Source organism: Ooceraea biroi, chromosome 1 (genome assembly GCF_003672135.1).
Source record: "Ooceraea biroi isolate clonal line C1 chromosome 1, Obir_v5.4, whole genome shotgun sequence".
NCBI lineage: Eukaryota > Metazoa > Arthropoda > Insecta > Hymenoptera > Formicidae > Ooceraea > Ooceraea biroi.
Window position 1 is genome coordinate 4,070,158 of NC_039506.1, and position 23,512 is coordinate 4,093,669.

At 39.2% G+C, this 23,512-nt stretch overlaps 1 protein-coding gene across 6 annotated transcripts in view; it reads left to right on the plus strand.

Moving 5' to 3' along the window:
* LOC105286860 (serine/threonine-protein kinase tricorner) overlaps positions 1-23,512 on the plus strand; it is a 120,470-nt gene that overhangs the window by 60,717 nt on the left and 36,241 nt on the right. The window contains exon 2 of one of the 6 annotated variants that reach the window (XM_011352115.3): positions 2,468-2,961. The exons of 3 other annotated variants lie outside the window; for them this stretch is intronic. In XM_011352115.3, coding sequence (XP_011350417.1) covers positions 2,805-2,961 — 157 coding nt within the window. In that variant the 5' untranslated portion in view covers positions 2,468-2,804. Of the gene's footprint in view, positions 1-1,340; positions 2,962-19,269; positions 20,136-23,512 lie in introns of those variants that run through there. 2 more of the 6 variants (XM_020034145.2, XM_011352117.3) reach the window with 2 other exon arrangements.

The window sequence follows — 23,512 nt, forward strand, 5'->3', positions numbered from 1 at the left end:
TTAACCTTACTCTAAGCGGCAAATTCGTTTTATATTTTGACAACTGACATTTCAGACGTCATTTAGTATCTTATTGTGTTGCGATCTGTCAAGTAATTGTTTTTTGGCATCACATCAAACATGGAAAATCAAAGTGAGCATTTTCGTAATATTTTGCTTTTTTACTACTGAAAGGGTAAAAATGCAGTGCAAGCGAGAAAAAAATTGTGTACCGTGTATGGAGAAGATGTATTGAGTGAACGTCAGTATCAGAATTGGATTTCGAAATTTCGCACTGGAAATTTCGATTTGAAAGATGCACCACGTTCAGGTCGGCCAATTAAAGCTAATGACGAGAAAATAAAGGCTCTGGTGGATGCAAACCGTCGCATAACAACACGCGAAATTGCTGAAAAGTTAAATTTATCGAATTCGACCGTTTACGATTATTTGAAACGCCTTGGATTCGTTTCAAAGCTCGATATTTGGGTTCCACACAATTTAAAGGAAATTGACTTGATTCGACGCATTACCATCTGCGATTCATTGTTGAAACGTGGAGAAAATGAACCATTTTTGAAGCGAATCATAACTGGAGATGAAAAATGGATTGTTTACAACAATGTTAAGCGAAAACGATCATGGTCCAGGCAAGATGAACCTGCTCAATCGACATCCAAGGCAGATATTCATCAAAAGAAGATCATGCTTTCTGTATGGTGGGATTGGAAGGGAATCGTATTTTTCGAGCTACTACCAAGCAACCAGACGATTGATTCGAAAGTGTATTGTCGTCAGCTGGATGAATTGGATGCTGCCATCAAGCAGAAGCGACCAGAATTGGCGAATGGGAAAGGTGTCGTATTCCATCACGACAATGCCAGACCACACACAAGTTTGGTCACTCGCCAGAAGCTTTTACAGCTTGGATGGGATGTGCTACCACACCCACCATACTCTCCTGATCTGGCACCATCCGATTACCATTTGTTCCGGTCTCTACAAAATTCTTTGAACAATGTAAACTTCGATTCAAATGAAGGCGTCAAAAATCACTTGGTTCAATTTTTTGTCAATAAGGAGAAGGACTTCTATGAGCGTGGAATCTTAAAGTTGCCAGAAAGATGGCGAAAGGTAGTGGAACAAAATGGCCAATACATCACTGAATAAAATTTTTTCTAAATATGAAAAAACCGCCTTTCATTTTTCCTTGAAAAAACGAAATAACTTTCCGAACAACCCAATAGATATCTCTTTGAGTCATCTGTCTTATCTGTAAAATAGAGAGAGATTGACACACACACACACACACACACACACACACACACACACACACACACACACACACACACACACACACTCGATATAATTATGAAAAGAATTATTAAATAATAGCTAAGGACACATTTGTGAAGGATCCGTGCGTGAAAATATGGAAAATTTACGTCCCGGAAATTTACTTATGTAAATCGTCATTGCATTAATTATATCATTTACTATGCACATTTCTTAAAGATGATAAGCGACGTACGTACTGTATCGCGATTACACATCATTGAAAATTCGTCGACACTTGAAAAGTATAAATTTCGAGCAACGGAATGTCTGTTGTCAGTCAAACGGTGATCGATGGAATCCTCGCTGATAATTCTTTAAATAGCTACTTATCGTAATTTATTTTATCGTGTGCGATCCATGATCATTAAAAAGCTTGTTACTCGAATAAATTTATAATGGTTTATCAAGAGCCGGTGACTTTACCATGCCTGGGAAATATTTGCGAAACAAACACTGGAGTTGCCGTATTGAAGCTTATAAATTCACGTGGCCCGAAAATATCAGATTTATAGCGTGACTCGTGAGAAAGGTTTTATTATCAATTCATGCACTTTACGTCGAATCTGCCGAAATCTCTTAAATTGTTTTTAACTAAGGATTTCAATTTTAATCGAAAGTTTTTGTACCGACAACTTAAATTCTTGTAAAGAAAAAAGTAACTTCAGATATGCCGCTTGATACTTGCTTTACGAAACATCTTGTATTTAAAGTTCCTGGAATTACGGGTTTATCTTTGACAGGTAGTCGCTCGCAGTTTAAACAGTTTGAAATATGATGTATGACAGTGTAAGAGAGTGCAATCACCGCGAGCTCGTCGGACGAGAAAATTGTGGGTATACGCGTAATTTCGTGTTTTCTCAGTTGGTTAAAGAGGGGCGGGCTGCGTGCACGAACATCACTACAAACGACGGAACACAAAACGTGTGTGAAAATGATGCGTCTTTCGTGACGTAACACATGATCAGAAGTCAGAGCATGATTTAATAGAGAGTCAAGGATCACAATTAATTATTACTTATAATGTGCGGACTGCATCACGTTAGCTCACTTTAGTTCATTCATTGTTATTCTTGACATTATTGGCCTCTGAGAACTTCCGAGCACCTGCTTCAGTGCTTCCACGTTGACGTTTTATTTGTTCGCGCTCCAGGATACTCGAAGATTGATAGTCCATGATCTAGACCTACCACTATGATAGGCATACGACAGTGATCGTGTCATTTGTGCGGCTAATGATCGAGTGATAAATCGAGTGATTCACCGATTAATATCGACATTCGACACGTATGGACGTCTTTCATTTGCGAGGATTACAACACTCGTTCTCCACTCGAGCATCTACGTAGGATCGCGCGTTTTCTCGCGTCATCTCGTACGAGATCTAGGAAGTGCGTCGTTCAGTGTGACATTTCGCTCGCGCGAATCCGCGCGTGGGTTCAACGCACTCGCGCAACTGCGCTCGTTCGCGCTTCGTAACACGCGCACGAATGCATTGCGCTCAAGGTGGGACGATTGTGGACGAGATCACGGAAGCAGCAGGCTACCGTTGTTCACCGATGTATAATTTTGAGTTCCTCAAGACTGTGTGGACAAAGATAGGGCGGATGTGCGGCTACATCACTTGCGCCAAATCCTACCTCTCAGGTCAGTATGTTGCTAGAGAATGATCGGAAGTGTCAGGTCAAATTCCAAGTTGGTTCGGAGAGCTTGCATAAAAGATGTATAATAACTCAGATAATAAGTATATCTGATATCTAAATGTGATATGTAGCATTTTTATAATTTTTAAATAATTTTAAGTCATCCTTTAGTTACCTTATTATCTTCTCGATGATATATTTGATTGAAATATAATAAAATTGAAAAGGAAGCAGAACGAACCTTTGATTCGGTCCTATATTTGTCCATCGCCATATTTTGCTCTCTTGTTGATACTAGTTGAAAAAAAGTACAGCATTTAGTATTTAAATTGCTATTGTGCATCAGTAGTGACTATTATTTTTCTATGAGGAAAGTTAAATTTGATCGAAAACGTCACATGATAAGAAAGGAAGATAAATATTTATAGCTAATGCATAGTTTGCGCACTACATTTTTTTCTGTGGAAATTTTAAAGCAGACAACAATAATATTTCTCTCTTTTTCTCTCAAGTATAATCGCAGTTCACAAGTACATATTGCACAAACAGAACAATTGACAAAACGCGTTTGTCTATTCCATTGCCTCACCGTGAGCAGAAAGGGAGAGAGAAGGCGGGCTGCCTGTTTGTAGAAAGTAAGTGGAAAAAGGAGTGAAAGTGACCGAAGATATTTTCAACAACGGGAAAACCCGCCTTGATGTACTTCGATATCGCATTCGTAGGTCTTGAGATCGCAGAAAGGTGTGGCAGCGATCACTCGTGATCACGTTCATGCAAGATACGTAGCTCCGCTCGTGATAATGTATGCTCGTAATTAGAATCAAATTTAAAGTGGATTTAAAACTGAACCTGTTAAACAGAATCTATATGAATATTAAAATCGGAAATTAAAGAACAAAAAAATATGCATACGTAATATAATATACACGTATGATACTGATTCATAATAATAATTTTATTATGTATATACATTCATGTAAAATGATACAATATAATATTAATAATGTTATAGATGACATTTATTGCGGAATCTTGCAATATAAATACTGCGTGAAAAGGAAGGAACAAGGAAAAAATTTGCGTGTAATAATAATAAATTTAAAAATATCGAAACTACTTTGTAATTAGAGTAGCAGTTACTTGTTTGATTTTATAATTATGGCACTGCTTCCTTAGGTGAAATCGAGTCTTTGCTTTCTCGGGTACGCAAAAGAACGTCATCCGCGTCATTTTCTGCGGAACGCGAACCACCGATTATCGTGAAAATAATTTAGCACGGAATGAGAAGCGAATGATCATTCGGCATGTTCGCGGCGTTTGGGATAATAGTACCCTCCCGAAGAATACCTGAGCATGTTTACAAGCGCAACGCTGGCCGAAAAAGCCCTCGCACAATCGATATTTTACTCGTTGGTATATTATTCTCCGTCTGCGGTTGTTTCTTCTGTCGGGGGGCCAGAGCCCGTCGCGATTTGGCTCACATACTTAATTGGTAATAAATCAGCGTACTCCCAAATTAACTTCAAGCTGACTAATGGGCCTGTTCTTCACTGCATAGACCTGCAATTACTCGTGTACTATATACATGTCCTTCGTAGTTTTCAAGGTTTTACTGAATTAGATATTTATTTAGTTTTTGTTAAATACAATGCATTTAAAAAGATTGCGTTTAGTATACTAAACGTATACGATATCATGGAGAATTTCTCCATGTTATAGCATATTTATAATTAATATAATATCTCTTTATTATAACATAGTTTTAAGTCTCTGTCCTGAATTCTCATGATTTCTCTTATAATTGTTAATAATAACAGAGATAATGTAAGTTCTTTGTGTCATTTATTCTTCAAGCATCTCCAATCTAATGTCTGTTTACGCGTTTCTGTTTTCAGTTTAAAGCCTGCTTATCCGTTTCGATTCCGCTTCGAGAAACAGGCGCGATTATAGCACTGATAGCGCACGAATGCGTTGCGTAAGCTTGCGGGCCTTTTGCAATTGTAATTCACGGACTTGCACCTCGGGCACGTAGATTGGATGTTTGTTCGCTGATAACCGCGTAAGGCGATTCTAAATCGCTCAAGTGAACGGAATTACCGACTCGTGCGAAAGCACTGCCGGAAAAAATGATCGTTAACAAAGTAGCAACCGCTACGCGGATGCACTTTCACTCTTCGCCGATAATAAACTTTCCGTGCTGATCCACCCATTCGATCGAAAAGCACGCATCTCCTCTCGTATCGTGCGAATATCGTTTATATTTAAAATTTTGAATTTTAACATCCCTTTATAGAATTATCGGAATTTGTTTATTCACGTAAATCCTATGACAAATTCAGAATCGATATTCTGTCGCTAGAACTGTATAAAAAAGAAATAAAGAATCATTATTTATCATGAATCGCTAATTTTTAATTTTAATTATTCTAGTTATATGTTTTGCCTGTTGAATTCTCACGTTGAGATAAAGTTTAGTTAAAATAAAGCGAAAGATAGAACTCAGATTTTAATCAATATTTTTGAGCAACTTATAATTATCCATTAAAACTCTTAAATTTTTTACGTTTAATTATTTTTAATTAACTACCATTTATCTTAATTTATTTTTTAGCATTTATCTTTGTAGAAAGAGAGATTTTATGAAGAAAGAAAAGAAAGACTGAGAAAAATATTTATGTGCCGATAACTTCTGCAACATATTATTTGCGTGACAATAGGATGAGAAAGGTCTGTGTATCCATACACATGAGATATTATATTAGCTAATAAAAAAATCTTAATACAAGATCTAGATAAGAGTGAAAGTGGAGACGTAACTTTATCGCAAGTCACGGATGTTTCTAACATAGAAATACTTCCGCGCGTATAGTTATTGTTACTGATTATAAATGGAAAAGTGTCCCATTGTCAAGCCGCGAACGCTGTGGTCGTTGACTTTCGCTCTGCAGCGCGTAGTTCCGCTAAATATTGTTCTCTGCCGGAAGTTAATCATATATCTCGCAATAATAAATGTTCTTTCGAAAAATGTCAATCCTCGATGAATAAAATGGCAGTGAAAAATAACGAAAGTAAATGCATAAATAGATGAAACTGGTCTTTCCAACCTCGCCGTTTTTATTTTTTCGGCACTTAGTTATTTATGCATGTACTATATGTATTCATCGAAAGATTAAAATCAGTTGATAACTCATTAATATTTTATAAGCTATTGATTTTAATACTTGTAGATGCATGTAATTATATTGTACACTTATATCGTATATTTTTTATCATATAATAATACAACGAGTTACAAGAGAAACAGAAAAATCAAAATAATAATAGATTAAAAATTTCATTAAAAAGGAGTCTTTATGAGAGGTTTAATTATCGCGCGAACTACGAGCTTTATCGAAAGAAAGAAGAACCGGACGCTAAACTGTAAATGAAATACGATGAATAGAAAGTGCGTCGTTTTAAATCTACTTATCGTCACTTGCGTCACTCCGTTTTAAATATAGGATCACCGTGGAGAGATACAGATGAAAGGCATGCTAATGAATCGGCCGATATGCACGTTTAATAGAGCGCATGTACATATTATAATTAGTAACATCGATGAAAAAAAGCAAGCAAGAGAGAGAGAGAGAGAGGGGGGGGGGCGAGAAGAAGAAAGAGTGCGCACACTCGTATCTCTCGCGGCACGTTTCAAACACAATGAAAGCGGACTCGTGCGAGCGATCTAATCGGGACGAAAGTATCGGCACGTTAGAATCATTACGCACGGCCGTGAATGCTGATGACGGATCGGGGATCGTGCGATCGGCTATACGTCGAGTACATGTACACATACGCGCGCGGCGTGTGACGCGTCGCGAGTGCCCGATCACGCGTTTCGAAAAACTGGGTTACAGCAGGCTCCCGGAGCCCCCCCTCACGACCTAGAACTCCTTTCCTTTTCGGCACTTCCGGTTTGATGTTCTTACGATCGATGTGCCTGCCGGTTCTGCCGGGTGCGATCTTGACCGAAATTCGCGATCGGGACTCGCGATGGCAGAACCGAATAATGTTTGAGTTTTGTTGCTCGTATTTGATGATATAATATTTATCGTTTGAATTATTGTTTCAGTAATTCGTAGAATTTTTATGGAATTCTTTATAACACATAGGTTCACCAACAATGTGACATATTTAAAATCTATTAAAACACCAGCACAGTTGTACCACGAGCAAGAAGTCAAGCGTCTCCCTGCGAATATATGCATAAGTCCCCGCGATAAAACATTTCAATATTTCCGCTTGAATGTTTCCAGCATGTAAAATTTTCACGTAAAAAGTATAAACCGCTCTTTACTTCTGCCGCGTTTTCTTAGTATCACCCCGGTATGAAATCGTACGCGTGATAACGATGCGGTTCTCCCGCTTCTAAAAGATTCATTGTTATATACGGCAACGTGAGTATATTTTGCGTCGCCGCTTCTGTCAATCACAAAAGCATGTATGCGTAAGTACGCGCGTATGTGTGTGTATATGTTGCAAAAGTATGCTGAATGTATGTAGATATACTTGGATGATGTGCGTCACAAAGTTTCGCGACTTACGTCAGTATTGAGAAATGTTGGCGCAATATGTTCTTGTTTAATTTATAGAGTGTTATTAAATGAGTATATCAAAATTTATAATGTTAATTTGACATTTAGAATCTTTAATAAGCTCTCGATTCTTTACATTTTCTTAATCTTTAATGTCAAAAAAAAGTATTAGTAATATAAAATATTTTAAAGTCAACAGCAATATTTAACACACATGCATCATGAGTAAAGAAAATCATAATCCTTTGCGCAAATAATTTTAACACGGTTGCTTTTTCTTTCCGGAATCATTCAGAAAACCGACAATTTCCAGTGGAACGTTATTTTTCCCTTTAAATCTTCACCCAAAAGGCGGTGCGAGTGGTAGGCTTATCATGCCCTATGTATTCCGGCGTGCAGAACGCTTTCATCCTGTCTGGCAAAATGCCCGTTGTTATGCGGATTGTTGGGTCCACCCAACAGTACAGATTTGTGAGCGAAAGATGCTGGGCATAATCGTTGGAACGAGGTCACAAAATCGTAACTAGATGTGCACCCTCGCTTTCCGCCGAGCAAACGCGAATCTTGGTTCGAGAAGATTTGTTTTAATTGCTGTGAATAATCGTTGCGTTAGATTTGTAGTGGGTGTTAACCGGCATCCCGAGAAAAATGATGTTCTTTTCTAAAATTTATGTTCCTCTGGGGGAACCCTCCGATAAATGATCTTAATCTCAGGAATCTCTTGATAAATAGACTAGAATCACTAATTAAAGAGGTTTATCAAGCTTCCAAAATATTTAATTAAGAGGATTAAAAAGAAAATTAAGTAGAGAAAGATGATTTGAAAAAGTAATACAGAAACTCTATTATTGTATCGCAATGTTAAAAAATATTGCTCAATTATTTGATGAATGTTTTATCGTACATATAAAAAATATCTGGCGTCGAAATTAAAAATATCAGCAAATATTTGTCGGTATTTATATTGAGAGAAAATATTTTAATAATTCTACAATAAATTAGATACAATTTTGTTCAGTTTATCTATCATCGAATTTGCTATAATTGAAACGTAATTGAAACACGCAAAAGAAAAAAAAGAAAAAAAATTTATTGCAATTTGTTTTGGCGAACTTACAATAGGTCTGCAGTAGGTAACCTCTTTGATAAGGCAGTGGCGCGTGTGCAAAATAACGATTATATGTTCAAACCGATTTATTATTCGTGCGGTTTTTTATGAAAAAGCTTTTCATAGAGAGAGCACGTTTAGCGAGAAAATAATTGTGAGCGATATACTCGTATATACGCATGTAGTGAGAACTCCAGAATGGAGCGCATATTTACTTCGATGAGCGCGTATAATCGTCAATGCAATTGGTTTTTATCGTATATTTATGGAAATTCTGGCATTGTGTATTTTCAATATTTAATAAGTCAAATATCACACAAATAGAATGATTAAAATATTTAAATACTAATTAGAATTCTTACATTGATTATAATTATCGTAGGAAAATATTGAAATTGTTGAAAATAATATAATATATGATTTATTATAAAAGTTTTATTTTTAATTTGTTCAATGTTTCTTTAACAATAGCAAAAAAGAAATACAAACTTCGTAAAATACTTCGTAAAATAAAAGAAAAGAAAGAAGTACATTGCGGTAGAAATATGGCGTAGCTTTCAGAGTAGCTTCCATAATTTTTCCTCGCCATACCTTCGCTTTTTGTTAACTTCTGGTCTTTTAGTGGCTCTGCACACACGTGGCGTGCACACGATTGCTCTTGCAATATTTTTCAAAGATTCTTGATAAATAGAATTCGACGAAAGAAATGAGAGATGTTGTGTGGGTCACTTGTTTGAAAGGCAGGTGAAGCATGCACAATTTTTCAAATGCTGCCCACTTTGATCTAGTAAAAAAGCGTGCAAATCAAGAACAAAAATAGAAGCGAGACAGAACTAGATTCAGCAAAAATTTGAGATTATATGCACCTAATATAATAAAAATATAATAAAAATTTAAATATATATTGAAAAGAGAAAAAAGAAGATAAAAAACTTGTCTCTAATATATAATATAATTGGAAATGCAACAAAAGTATTCGTATTCTCCTATTAAGTATTGAGATTATAAAAAAGCTCAAAATTACGTAGAAAACTTTCTTCAATTGTAAGCAAGTTTCTTCGCTACAATGCTACGTGTCTAAAGTACGTTCGTAATTTTCTTCAATCTCTTGCGTTATACTCGAGGATTTCGCACGTGCCGTTTTATGCCATTTCGTGCTTCTATAATATAACGTTGGAAAAAACCTTTCCCACGTAAACTAGATCGATCGACGCTAATTAATCACGCTAGAAAACGATTACCGACGTAACTTGAACGTAATAATATAAAACTAGGTTTTATCTATACACATAATATTTCAGAGCTATCTAAAATTTATGACAACACACGAGCAAACACGCAAATCGAGCGCTGGAGAAATATCGAAATAATGGTGCACAAAGCGAGGGTGGTCGTTACATTTCATTACATTTTAATACAAGCTCTCTTTTTACACGCGTTACTCACAGTCGTGTAGTCCCGACATTATTTTCGAGTTATAGTAAAAAAACCATATGCAATACCTCGTTTACAATTTGCTATCCAACACCGCTTCCATCTCTTCAATTACGCTCCGTAATTATTCACACTCGACGAAACACGCGCACGCAGCTTCCCCGTTCCCTGGAAAATGTCGAAGGAAGCCTTTCCACAGTTGATTTCGATCGACAGCTAGTTAATTGCGTACCGAGGGTTATGTTAAACTACGCCGGCATTCGTACCTCTTCCCTTAGATCGAATTACCCTAACTTCCGGATGCGACGTCGCGTTTACCGAAGCTGCGAGTCGCGGGGTGCAAGTACGCGCGTCTGCATCGCTCGTGGATACCGGATGGCACGACGGAAATCTGGAACAAAGAGATGCAACCGCGCAACACGAGCTTCTCCTCGGTCTGTCCTCGTCCCGCCCTCTTTTCCCGTCTTCTCCCTTTTCTCTCGAATCTAGGCTGTTACCGTGGCAACACAGGTACGGGACACCGAAGAGTCCTGCGAAGGCCACCGGAAAAAAGAGAGATGGAAGGAAAAGAAAAGACTCCTTTGCTTCTCCCGGCTGCTCCACGCTATCCTTCTTTGATCTTATTTCCTATCTGCGTCCTCCTTCTTGTCGATCAGATGTTTGAAAAAATCAATAAGACTCTCCCTGACTCGTTCTTGCGTCTTCTCTTTCTTCAACGTAGTCTCTTTGTTGCGTTCTCTCTCTCTCTCTCTCTCTCGCTCGCTCGCGGCTTTGGTATGACACTTTGTTTGCGTCTCGTACCGAGAGAAGAGTCGCTACAATGAGAGGAGAACCGTCGCGCGGGGATAAAGGGGACAGAATGACTCAGGAGGGTTGAATGCACACGTGGAGCGTTTCGTTGAGGCCACCGAGCATCCGGCACAGCTGATCGCGCGAGCATGCCTCTTGTGCCTCGAGCTGCTCCTGCGCGACACGATGCACCTCTCGAGAGCCCAGCATCGATCCTTCCGTCGAAACCTTCTGACTTGGATATATTTCCTCACCAGCTGTCCCGAAGGCAGCGGATACATTATTTCGACGTCTTGAATATTCAGATGCGAGGTGATATTCTTATCGCGTCGTGTAAGATAAATCTGAAGGGAAGATGCGAAATGTGCGAAACGTTTATGCTGATAGTAAATTCAGTCGTTTTTTAAACGTAATAGAAAAACGGACCAATAAATTTAGAGAAGAGATTCTATATACATTTTATAGGAATTTTTCGGTTTATAACTCAAACGTGAGATGAAAAAATTTCAATATTCCTGTGAATGTTGATCTATGCACTGAATATAGTTAAATTATATTGTACAATATGGAAGATGGAAACATGTTAATTGAATTGTATAAGAAATCGAGTTTGAAAATAAATTCGATTTCATATAAAATAAATTCTAAAGTAATAGGTACCGAAAAGTCATATTGGTATTGCATTCCTTGCGATTTTTTCAATTTCTATTATGTAGGAAATTGCATGTTTCGACGAACAAATTTAGAAAGCGAATCGGATTAAAATTACAAATATGTGAATCTAATGAAAAAATCTACAATGTTAGCCATAAAGATATCTACCTGGCGTAATTAAGAGAATAATTACGAGAACAACTCGAAATGAATGGACGTGAGTCAATGAACGAAGATTTTACTTTAGATCTAGAGTTCACTCTTCGGTATATCATTCATTCACCCGCCTATGTACATTATATTATAAGCGACTCTACATAGATTCTGTCATGCATACAACAGAGTGCGAATATGAATGCGAATTGAATGTGTTAGAATTCTGCAGCGTGTATATTGAATATCGTGACTAGCTGAAAGAAACTCGTTATATTCCCTGTCCAACGCGCGGTAACATTCCCGTCTTCGGGAACAAACAGTGCTTCGCGGTGATAGTCCTCGGTAGTTCGTAGCGGTTGTCTGAGGAACCGGTACGCTTAATTCCCACGGGCAGTAATGGGAAAGAAGCTCGACAATAACCGGCTACCGTTTTAGAGGTTGCCCTAGAATTGACGGAAAGCGAGTGCGTCATTCCCTGCAAAATCTCTCAACGCAGTTCTTTCTCAGCAAAGAGATGCATGCGACGCTAATAATAATTTTTAAATAAAACATTTCTAGCTGTTCGGGAATGATCCTCGGAAACATAAATAAACGATGAAACATTATTCATCGTTTGAATGAAAATTCTAAGTGAATTTTACTTTAACGAAGTTTTTATTTATCGCCTCGTTACCGAGATGCGATTTATTAAAATGTAGAAAGTTACGAGAAATAACGTACCATATCATTTTTCTGAAAATACGTGGTTATGAGTTGTCTACAAGTCGACAAGTAAAAATTATGCTCGTTACACGAAACGGCTTGAAATTAGCATTTACCTGAAACTTCTTCATAGTCCAAAGTGAAAAATGTGAATATTAAGTTTAAATTTCGAAATAATTTCTTTCAATATTTTTCCATCGTGATTCAGCCAGTTCGAAACATTTATTTACACAAGTTGTACACACATTTCGTCAAGCGCGTTTGAATCCTGTTATTCTCGGGGCTTCCTTTCACTCGACTGCGATTTTGTACGCTCAGGAGAGTGTAATTCCATTAACTCAGTTACTATCATCTTCTGGCATATCAACCGCTATTACCGCGATGACTTGCGTTATCGACGTTATCGGTTCCGTTAGCCAATTTCATATAATTATCAGCTGCGAGCAAATATCCAATTTGAATTTACGCAACTGGCAATGTAATTCGCATTAATATTGCATCTCTATGAGACTGAAAAATTACACTTTAATAATTTGACATTTCTTTTACAAAAATCAGGTTTTCACGAAATGACATTATCAACGACGAAACGATATTATCAAATAGGATAAATTAATATTTGAAAGATACAATTTCTGATTCATATTTTTTGAAGTATAGATTAAATTTATCTCTTCCCTTCTAAATAAATAAATAATGCTCTTTCTCTTAAAATCTCTTTGATGTCTAAGAAAGCAATATTTATTCATAGAAATTATTACATTGTTTATACTATAATTTTGCATTATTTTACTGCATTGTATTATGTTATTCTAGACATATATGTATAATCTTAATGCATATCTTCGATCGCAGATTGCGACAAGAGATACTGCCGCATTTGTGCCAACGATCTTGACATCTTGATGTCGAGCTCTTTGTTCGGCAGATAAAGCGAAATTGCAATCTAGATTTGCTTATCTCTGTGTTAAACCAACGTATTGTGACGTACTCTTTCTTTATGTTGCAGGTTAGTATTCGCTGATGCCGACAGAAATTGTCCATGGAATGGGTAAATAACGCATTTAAATAATTTATATAGCATGAACGGTCTTTACTTGGAACAAGTAATTAACAACCTAAACATTCTTTTATCTGAAAATATTTTCTGGATATTTTCGTACAGAAGATATTAACGTTGTTTTGAAAAGTCACCAGGCGCAAATGTATTTATGTAAATATCATTATGACACTATTAAGATACTGACATAATAAGAGCTATAAGTCTAAATTAAACGAGAGAAAATGTCACGGTGTGCCATAAAGCGATAACATAAAAACATAAAAATCGATTGCACTCTCCTCTGGAGAGAAAATAGTGCGCTATGTTATTGTTACGTATCCGGATCTTTCATAGTTGATGAGATTCGATTACGTGAGCGTGACGTAAAAACTTGAAATCATCCGACGATGTCGAGCGATGGCGTTTTATAACGCGCAGTGAAGCGTCTTACATCATTAACGGCAATCCCTTTATATTTTACGGTCGGTCGCTTCGCGGTTTTCTCTCTATTCGGTAACGTTTGGTAAACGTATAGCTGCGATTAGTTCTCGACGGTGATCGTCAGGCGAGCGAGTAACGCGAATAGAACGAAGGGTCTAGTGCATGAAAGCGGTAAGTCCGTCTCACAGACGTTTCACGAGAGATAAATACAGTAAGATAAGATTACGGTTACACAAGATTAAATCAGATTTCTGCAACACGAGTAATTTTGCATCATAGCGAATGAGGGTAAAAAATTGCAACACGTAGTAACATTTGTGCCAAATGCATTTTCTTCCTTTCAAAACTTTTGTGATAGTATATATCGTTTAAGATTTAGGTGTGTATTCCTTTTGGCTCAGCAAAGAGTTCATGTTAATTTGTATTATTACCGTATTCACTGATTTATTTAACATTGAAATGATTTATTTACTCAATTAGATCTTTTCAATTTATGAAACTATTCGTTTGCTAATTGTATTTCTTAGTGTTAAATAATTCAAAGACCTTTGATACGAAGTTCCTCTTTTGTTGCTACCCAAGTTTTATCCTAAGTCATCTTAGTCCGCTCTTTTCAAATACATGCGTTGACAGAAGAATTTTGCCTTGCACAACGCCTCAGAATCATTGTCATCCTCGCAAGTTGATATCAGAATTTATATTACGATTCCTTTGATTCTCGTACAATGTTCCGTAATTTCGCAAACGTAATTTTGCCCTCGATAGACTGCGAGCGATCTACAGCCGCAGTCTATCTACATTTAAGCTTATCCCATTGTTGCATACGTCGGAGCTTGCGATTCATGTGGAAAACGTGATCGACCAGAACAACGGACGATAGTCACGCGCGCGCGTCCGGCCAAATTATGTAAACTTACGTAATCCTTCAACTGCTCGCCTAGCCGTGTCCTCCGAACGATATGATCAGTTAACCCTTTCGCTGCAGCGTATTAAACCATTAAAGCTTGAACGTAAAACGAAACACCGCTTTCACGCGAGAGTCATCACGGTCGTACTTTACGATAAGTAAAGGGGAATTATGTGTCTGCAATTCGCTCGTATAAGTCTTTATTCCGTACCCTACCCTCGCGTTCTACTTCCCGAGAATTTTTAAACTCGTTTCATGTTTCTTTTACCATGTTATACATGCATGTAGCAACAACTATAAATATATTTCTCTCATTTATAATTTACCAATCACCATTTTTCGAAAACTTGTACCATTTTATTACGTTTTGAAAAGATCTTCGAAAAAGGTAAATCCGACAAGCCTATACTTTAATTGCGACACGTTGCTCATTTTTTTGCATGTTCTCTCGAGATCAAACCTTGAAACGTAACTTTTGCCCCTGATGCTTTTTCTTTTCTTTTTTTTCTCTCGTTCCTTTCAACCTGAAACTATCGATTTCGACTCTACCTTGTATTTGTTACTTTTCACGGTCCACGTTCGCTTCAATTAGAGAACGGTACTTTTGAGCGGGTCAATGCGTCCGCTCGAGATCGGCGAGCGTGCCCAGGAACAACGGGGCCGTGTTTCACGGTTTTGCGTCAGTGTTTCCGGAATAACGTTCGCAGTGTGTGTGTCTTAACTTTTTATTTTCCTGAGCATATATATTTTGGACCTATCATTGGTCTTTTCATGTACAAATTCCCGGAGCAATACAGAATGGATTTTTTTAACGAAATGATGGAGATGTTTATAATTCTGAATTTATAAACGCGAAGAAAGATAGAGGAATTAATAAATATAAATAGCTAACGAATTCTTATTTATTTTTTTTACATGAACAGAATCTGAAATTGACGTTTGCTTGAGAAGGTATTTAATGATGGAATCTCAAAGACAGGTTAATCAAATGTTTGCTAAAGATTGATGGTCTTAAAATGGATCAAACAATAATAGTAATGGTGCATTCCATAAGATGAAATGTAGATTTTGTTTACCCGCAGTGGAGCTATTCTCTCGTGAACAAGAAACTATTATGATCTGGCTATTCCAGTTAGAAAGAGCAAACACTTTTGAAAAGCTAAATTTACTGTTTCAGAAAAAATTAGGACACTGACAGTTCAGCGTGTAAGTGTTTAAACAGTTGATGGCTGGTTTTATGAAGTACGGCTAATACTACGTTCTAACATTAGAACCCAGTCGATTGCGTTTGTCTCTTTCTAAGGCTGGAACTCGAGAGAGAGGAGGACTTCATTAAGTCACGATTAAAATTAATGAACTGGTGAAACCGGCCTTTTTAATGGGTTAACGATCGCCATTAAAAGTATTTCGCTAATTATTTCAACTCGGTGGTGCCGCTATTACGACCGGTTGCCGCGAATCGTAAGATAAGCAATGCGTAGTCCAGTCCATAGTCGCAAATAAAAATGCAAATTCTCCAGTCTTCTCCTTATTATAATTTATGAATTTTTATTCCGAGCTCAACACCGACTTTATTCTTATTGCCATCTTAAAATATTTGTGCGCAGTAATCTACTTCTTCTTCTCTCCTGTGAATATTTTTTCACATGTTTTGTCTCAATAAATAAATATCGTACTATTTCTGTGCCATCTTCATCGGAATGTTGTCTCCTGTTTCCCTCGCATGACTTTGCATTTTAATTTAAATGTATCGACGAACTCTGAGAGAAGGACAAGGGAAAGGGCGGACGAAGAGGCAAATTGTTCAATCTGCATTCAGGGCCCAACAATTTAATCAATCGGAGTGATTAATAATCATGATCAGGTGGAATACATTGATCCCACTCCATCTGCACCCGCAGATGCGGGGATGGAAATTGAGCGAATTCTTTCGTGCTCGTTCAGCAGAGTCTTTGCGATCAAGGGTTGCGCGTATCGGGCTTGGACGCGGCTTAAACGGATTAATCGGATTAATGTTGCTCCGCTCACGTGACGATAAACGTTATCGGATGCATTTACTCGTGTGCGTTATTGGAATGGCGTCTTGTATTAAGACCGAATGACGCATGCTACCTAAATAAAGAATAACACCGCGATCCCGCCCGCGGGATTCCCGTTAAAGAAACATTAAATGATGTCCATCGGGTCCCACATCGGAAGCGATCTCTTATATACTTCCGCAATTATACTGCTCGTTCCATTATTACCATCCGCTATTACGTCACATAGTGTCGGAATTTCCGATCCTATGCAATGACAGCTATTTTCAAGTTTTTAAGAACCCCCTCAAAAATTGAGTAAAAGTATAAAGTATAAAAAGTTACTATTTTATCTCTTTCTTTCTAGCGAACTGTTCCGTCGTTGCGTTACCACGATTTCTCCTCGCCAACAGTGTTTCATCCGAAAGAAAAATATTTGACTTGGTCGCGGGAAACGAACTTTTCTGCAACAGCCTTATGATTTGTCCTGATGAGTAAAAAAGTTAATAAATAGACGACTCGTGCCTGTAGAGGAAGGATTTAAGTTGAGGTTGCGGCTAGCTAAGAGTTGCAGCTGCGGCTGGAGTGTCGTGGTATCCGCTTCCTCCGGTTTCCTCCAGCTTCCTCCGGCAAATCCGATACGTCGGAAAGTACGAAGCACTCGGAATCGTCGGCACGGAGGTATCCTAGTCAGTAACTTGCGCGCGGCCGCGTGGCGGAGCACGTGAATGTGGGTTAGAATGCGGTAGGGTAACCAAGCCACGGCCGAGCGCAAGCACAAGCAGGCGGTGGGCAGAGAAGCGAGCGAGCAAGCAAGCAGCTGACGCGGTGGAATCAATATTCTCACGTGTACGCGTATATAGTGCACGCACGGGCCAACCCGCGCTCGCGAGCGTACACGGTATGTACACGGTGACCCGAGAAAGGCGGTGATCATTAGCGGTAATGCATCGGAGTCGATCGGAGCAATTGTGACGCCAGCATAAATGATCGCGACAATTATATCCTAGTTTCAAGGATACACGTTAGCTTGACGGACTGAATTGAAGATTCTTGGAAGCTGCGATGATGGAAGTTGCCGATCCTCGAATTTTCCTCGACTACAGGAATGGAATCTTTTATTGATATATTTTCTTCGTTTTGTCAAAAAGGAATCCTCTATTTCTCTGAAAGAGGAGAGCTGATTTGTTTACTCTGAATCCGAATTAATGATTAAAATCTCTCCGTTCCGCTTTTCCAGTTTTCGCGTTTCTGGGAATACGCGACTCGCAGTACTAAAATTGTGTGAAACGCGAATGCATGATGTGTTACTTCGACCATATGTTGGAACGAGATATTATCAAGCGGATTTGCGTGAGCAATTTTTATCTATTTGTCGTGCACTGGTGACGGATGCCGACGAATTTGCTTTATGATAAACGACTTATCACTTTTCTACCGGGTACCACCATTTCCTCGAAATGAGCCATGCTTGGCGTATCACTGACCACATGGTCATAGAAAAACGGCGAGATAAGAAGGAACACCGCAAACTTTTCACGACCACATGGATAAGCAAAGAAAAATGAAACCGTGCCTTTCGTGGCAGCTGCGCTATCGTTCCATTTGCGAATGAAACTGATGAACAGCGGCAGTGTGCATCCGATATTCATCGCGATCTCTGCTACAGTTACATTTTCGTGTTTGCAGAAATAATCAAGTGCATAATTAATTTAAGAGTTGCGGTCTCACGGGAAGTAAATCTAATTTTAGAGTAAACCGGACAACGTCCGGAGCTTCTCTCTTGAGACTTATGGGAGCGTACGACGCGCTTGTTGTTTAATTACGTGCAAGAGTATGTATATAATTGCATAAAGATCAAGATATATCTGTTCCTCTAAGATAGAACAGAATTACCTATCTATCTACAATTCGGAATATGGATCTTCTCACGCCTCGCGCTTCGCATCGATTTGAAAACGACTGATCGATAGGCTCCTCCGGCACTCCCCGCTCGCCGTCGGACTCGCTAATTTTTAGAAAGCGCGACGGACGGGAGCCCTTCACGTTTGACCCCCTTCGCACTCGGCTCGTTAACGGCGCATTCACGCCGGCGTGATACCCGCGCGCATTCGGCTCTCCGCGATAAATCACTCCCCGGGCCGGTGCGCCGTATGCCGGATTCGCGCGCGCGCGCGCTTACTTTCAAATCTCGGGTTCGGCCAGTCATAAAGAGAACGAAAGAGACTGGCGAGCACGGGCGAGGGGCTCGCCTTGACGGAAGAAAGCAAGCAGGCTCGACGCCTGGATGCGTTATCGGCGCTCGCGCCATCGGTCCATGTGTCCGTCGGTCCGCGCGTCGCTATTGGAGCGTGACCGGCGAAAGTGGGAGAGCGAGGGCGCGGTGCGATTGGCGGTGCGCGTCGGCGCCGGCGGAAGGGGCCGCGAGAGGGTCGCTCGTGAGGGACCCCCGGGTCCCGCATCGTCGCGACGCTCAGACGGCCGAGGACCGTGCACCCCATCGTGTCGTTGTCGTCGTTGTCGACTCGCTCGCTCGACCGTCTTTGAGATCTCGCGATCACCGTCGTACGGCGATAAGAGATCGATCGCGTTCGCGGAGGCGTTAGAGTTCGCGACGTCACGCTGAAGTACCACGGTTGGGAGGATGGTGGCCACGAACGACACGTGATCGGTGATCGCGCACGGAAGGCTCCGGGGAAGAATGCGACCGCCCGCTCGCGCGGCGGGGGTAGCAGAGCGAGGAAGACGCAGCGACGCGCGCGCGCGCGCGGCCGATCAGGTGACGGGACGGTCGGTCGGTCGCAGTTTCGGGCTTCTCCGTCACCCCTCGTGAAGTGCGGCCTCCCCCTTTGCCGAGAACGTCGAGAGGAAATCGGAGTAGTCGCCGCTCGGCGCTGGCGCGATTCATCTCGGGTGTGTATTCCTACGCGCGCGCGAGGACGTTTCAGCGTTCTCCGCTTCGGAGCACGCGTGTCGAACCTCGCGTAGAAATGTTGCCGCTAAATAGCATCGCGTAAACTCTCATTACCGAATTAATTTTCGCTATCGAGCGGAAGGAAGGAGATGCGAACGTTGTGACGAATGTATGCGCGTGTGGAGCAATAAGAGAGCGAGAGAGCGAGAGAGAGAGAGAGAGAGAGAGTGGAGAGCAACAGCATCTTCGTGCGCGTGCATCTCGAAGGCAGTCGGAGGTGTGCAATCGCGAGTTATTCCGACGCGAGTGTGCCATCTGACACTGACTGTGCCGAGCGAGCGCTAAAATTGGATACCTTAGCCGACGAGCAGCCGCAGCTGACCGTTGATTCGCGTTGGATGATGCGCCTTGTCGTGAGATCACTCTACCGACGATAACGCAGGTATGCAAAGTTTACTTGTTCTTCTCTCGGACATAAATATTGCTCGATGTAATGTTGTTGGTTAGGATGGAATCAGCGAGATACCATTCCAAATTTGCCCCGAAATACCGAAACAAGCACGTTTCGTCGTGGATATTCGCTTATCGATATTAGGATCCGATATTCCGGACTGATATCTATTTCCTGAAGCTCCAGTTTGGTTTACTGCATATTAATTTTATAGATATTGATATTGATGCATTAAAATACTTAATGTTTTACGATGCGAAAGATATTCTGATGCTGAAGCAACCTTTTCTATTTTATGGAACGTATTAATTTAAATTCCTTTCAATTAATTTATAATCAACTGTTCGTTTATAATGATGGATTATATCACTGAATATAACAAATAATTTCGGAAATATTTTTCCGTATTAATTTCCGTTACGTAAAGTGAATTAATTTTAGTACTGCTTTTTTAATAAAACATTATTTTTTATTTCTATTCTCCTAAAATTTAATCGTGATATACTTCATATAACAATTTTTGATATCCTTGAGCTTTAAATTACTCGTTAAATTTCATTTACATTTTATCATATAAATTGCCAACTCATTACATTATTAACTTATCATCACATAGTTGCAACAATGCAAGTAATTACCGTTAGTAATCATTATCGTGAGACCTTCGATTTCTTTTGGCTCATTCTCATTAGAGATCTTAATTGGCCTTACTTCTCATTAAAACTCTTTAGCATAAATTGTATGGTAATGCACAAGGTGCTATCACGTTTATTCTTATACTTATTATGAAAAAGTATGGTTTATTTCATGAAGCTCATTTGTGCCAACGCATGTAATCGCCGTGCAAAAGTTCATGCAACCGGCGTGAATTATATGACTTAGTATGGTTCTATATGTATAGTAATGCAACGGTTCAAATGATATATAACCGTGTTATACTATGGTTGAAGATGATAAAAGAACTGATGCTAATGCTATACATTAAGGTTTCAAATGAGTTGAGTACATCTATATCCTCGCCGTCACATTCGTTATGTGATCCTATGCATATCCATAAGTATATATAATGCCATAGATCTCTGAAGAGATAGATCTGGATCCATAAATACCGCGGAATCCATGAATATTTCTCTGTTGCGTAAATTACACATTCCAGTGAAGGAAATACAACGATAAATCAGTAAAGTATGCGCTCTTTCGCGTAATACGGAGGATGCATAATAATAATAATAATTGGTAGTAATTCAATATTAGCATTGATATTAGGAGGTAATTTATTGCCCACCAGAAAATGTAATAGATGAATACTTAAAGTAATTATTCTAAAAACCTAGTCCTTTAAATCTGCTCCTAAAGCAGGAAAAGTTGTATGTTTTCTTTATTTTATCAGAAATTTAATTAGGAATATAAGAGAATTGTAAGTTTGGAAGACTAAACTTTTATGAGAGAAACGTCAAACTTTTCCCTTTGCTGTGTGAGACTGCATATGATATAACCCGCGTTCCGTTGCCTATTGCAAACCGAGAAATGATGGCCTTAAACCAGTTATTGAAAATGTAAAGAAAACTTTCTTAAACTCTTTCACAACTCAATTTTGCCAAAATATGGATTTCCGCGATTCCTTCGGTAAATAACCTGTTTATCTCGGCCGTGCGCCAAGATCTCGCACGCTTTCGTCGATTTGCAAAATGCGCATGTACTCGCGACCATCACCACACATGTGGATGATCTGATTTCTCTCTTGTGTGACATTGGTTTCGCTTATTCGCGGTATACGCTTTCCCAATAGAGAGCGATTTCTGATCGCACGTCACGCATTCCTTGCGATTATCGCCGCCGTGGAAAATGTTACATGCAAAACCGCGTGCTGTTCTTTTCTGCTGGAACAGGTTTTCATAATTTAGCTCGTGATTAAACGCATTTTACAGATAATATAAATTTCCTTCAATTAAATCTTTTGTATCAATTGTTTCATACTATTTTGCTGGATACGAATAACTTGGACAACCACGTTTTTTTCTGTTTTAAGCGGCACTTTAATGAATTGGCTGCAGAGATTATTTCACATGACGATTGCAGATTGATGCTTAAGCTTTATTAGTCTCTATGCATATTCTGGTGATGGATCGCGGCGTCAGCCGTTGCGAAACGCGGGTCACGCACTCGATGACTGCGAAGCGGGCATTATCCTCGATCGAAACCGATGTCGTTCCTCGTTCCTTTCCTCCGTGCCAGCCAGCGAGAATCGCTGCTTCGAGACTTTAGAGCCGTTAGAGGGAACAGAGGTTCCCAAACTTATGCTTCTTTTGATCTTCATAAAGTCCTCCTTTTTACGCTTTCCCAATTTTAGTTGGAGCATATTCTTAAAATGTAAATCCATATTTTCTCAAAAAAGGGATTCCAAAAAAGGGTGTTCCAAAACTATGAGAAGTTTATGGGAAATTATTTAACGTATGGCCTCCATCTTTTTTAAACGTGAATTTTAGTTTGAAAGTACTCAGAAATTGTACGTTTTTGGTAAAAACATTATTTTTACGAGAACTACAAAAGTTTATTAAGTACAATCGAATTTTTCAAAAATGGATCATTTTGCTTTTTTGCAAATTATTCGGATAGATATCTTTTATATATAGGTATATTTGAGCGCTATGAAATTTTTTATATTTTAATTTATATTCTATCATGGCATTAGAGTGTTTGGGAACCAATGAGTTGTTAGGTGAAAGATCATAATGCGAGCGGTGGAGCAAGCGAGTGAGTAGTCGAGTGACTCAGAGTTCGAGTATCCGTGGCACAGAAACTCATGACGGCCATTGTGATCGCCTTTCTTTCATCGAGCATCACAGTACTCATGGAATTCGTAATATCGGCCATCACATGAGAGTACAGCGTTATGACGTTAGGAATAGAACGGACAGCCTCGTCGACGCGGTTTATGCGAGAGATCTTCTGGTTCCTGCTCGCGAATGCCGCGGTTGATTTTAAATGTCGATGTCATGAGTACGGACATCGTTTAATATCTCTTTGATCATTTCACATGATGTGGACAACTCGATATTTTTCTCCCTCTTATTCCACATTCGACATCGACTAAAACGAACGAATTGGCAAGAAGTAAAAATTTTCCATTTTCTTGAGACATCGTAATTTTCTATGATAATGTAGCTCTTATATACCGTTCAATACTTTTCTGAGACATCTTGTAGGCATTCTTCCTTTATGTACCTTTATATACTACATAAGTATATCCCATCTCGACCTAAATAACAATTCTGATCCCGGAAGAGGGAGGATAGTGACAATCTCATCCCTCGTTTCGAAGTCTCCGGTGCTTTTCTCCACGCACGCAGGTTACGTTTGACCCACAT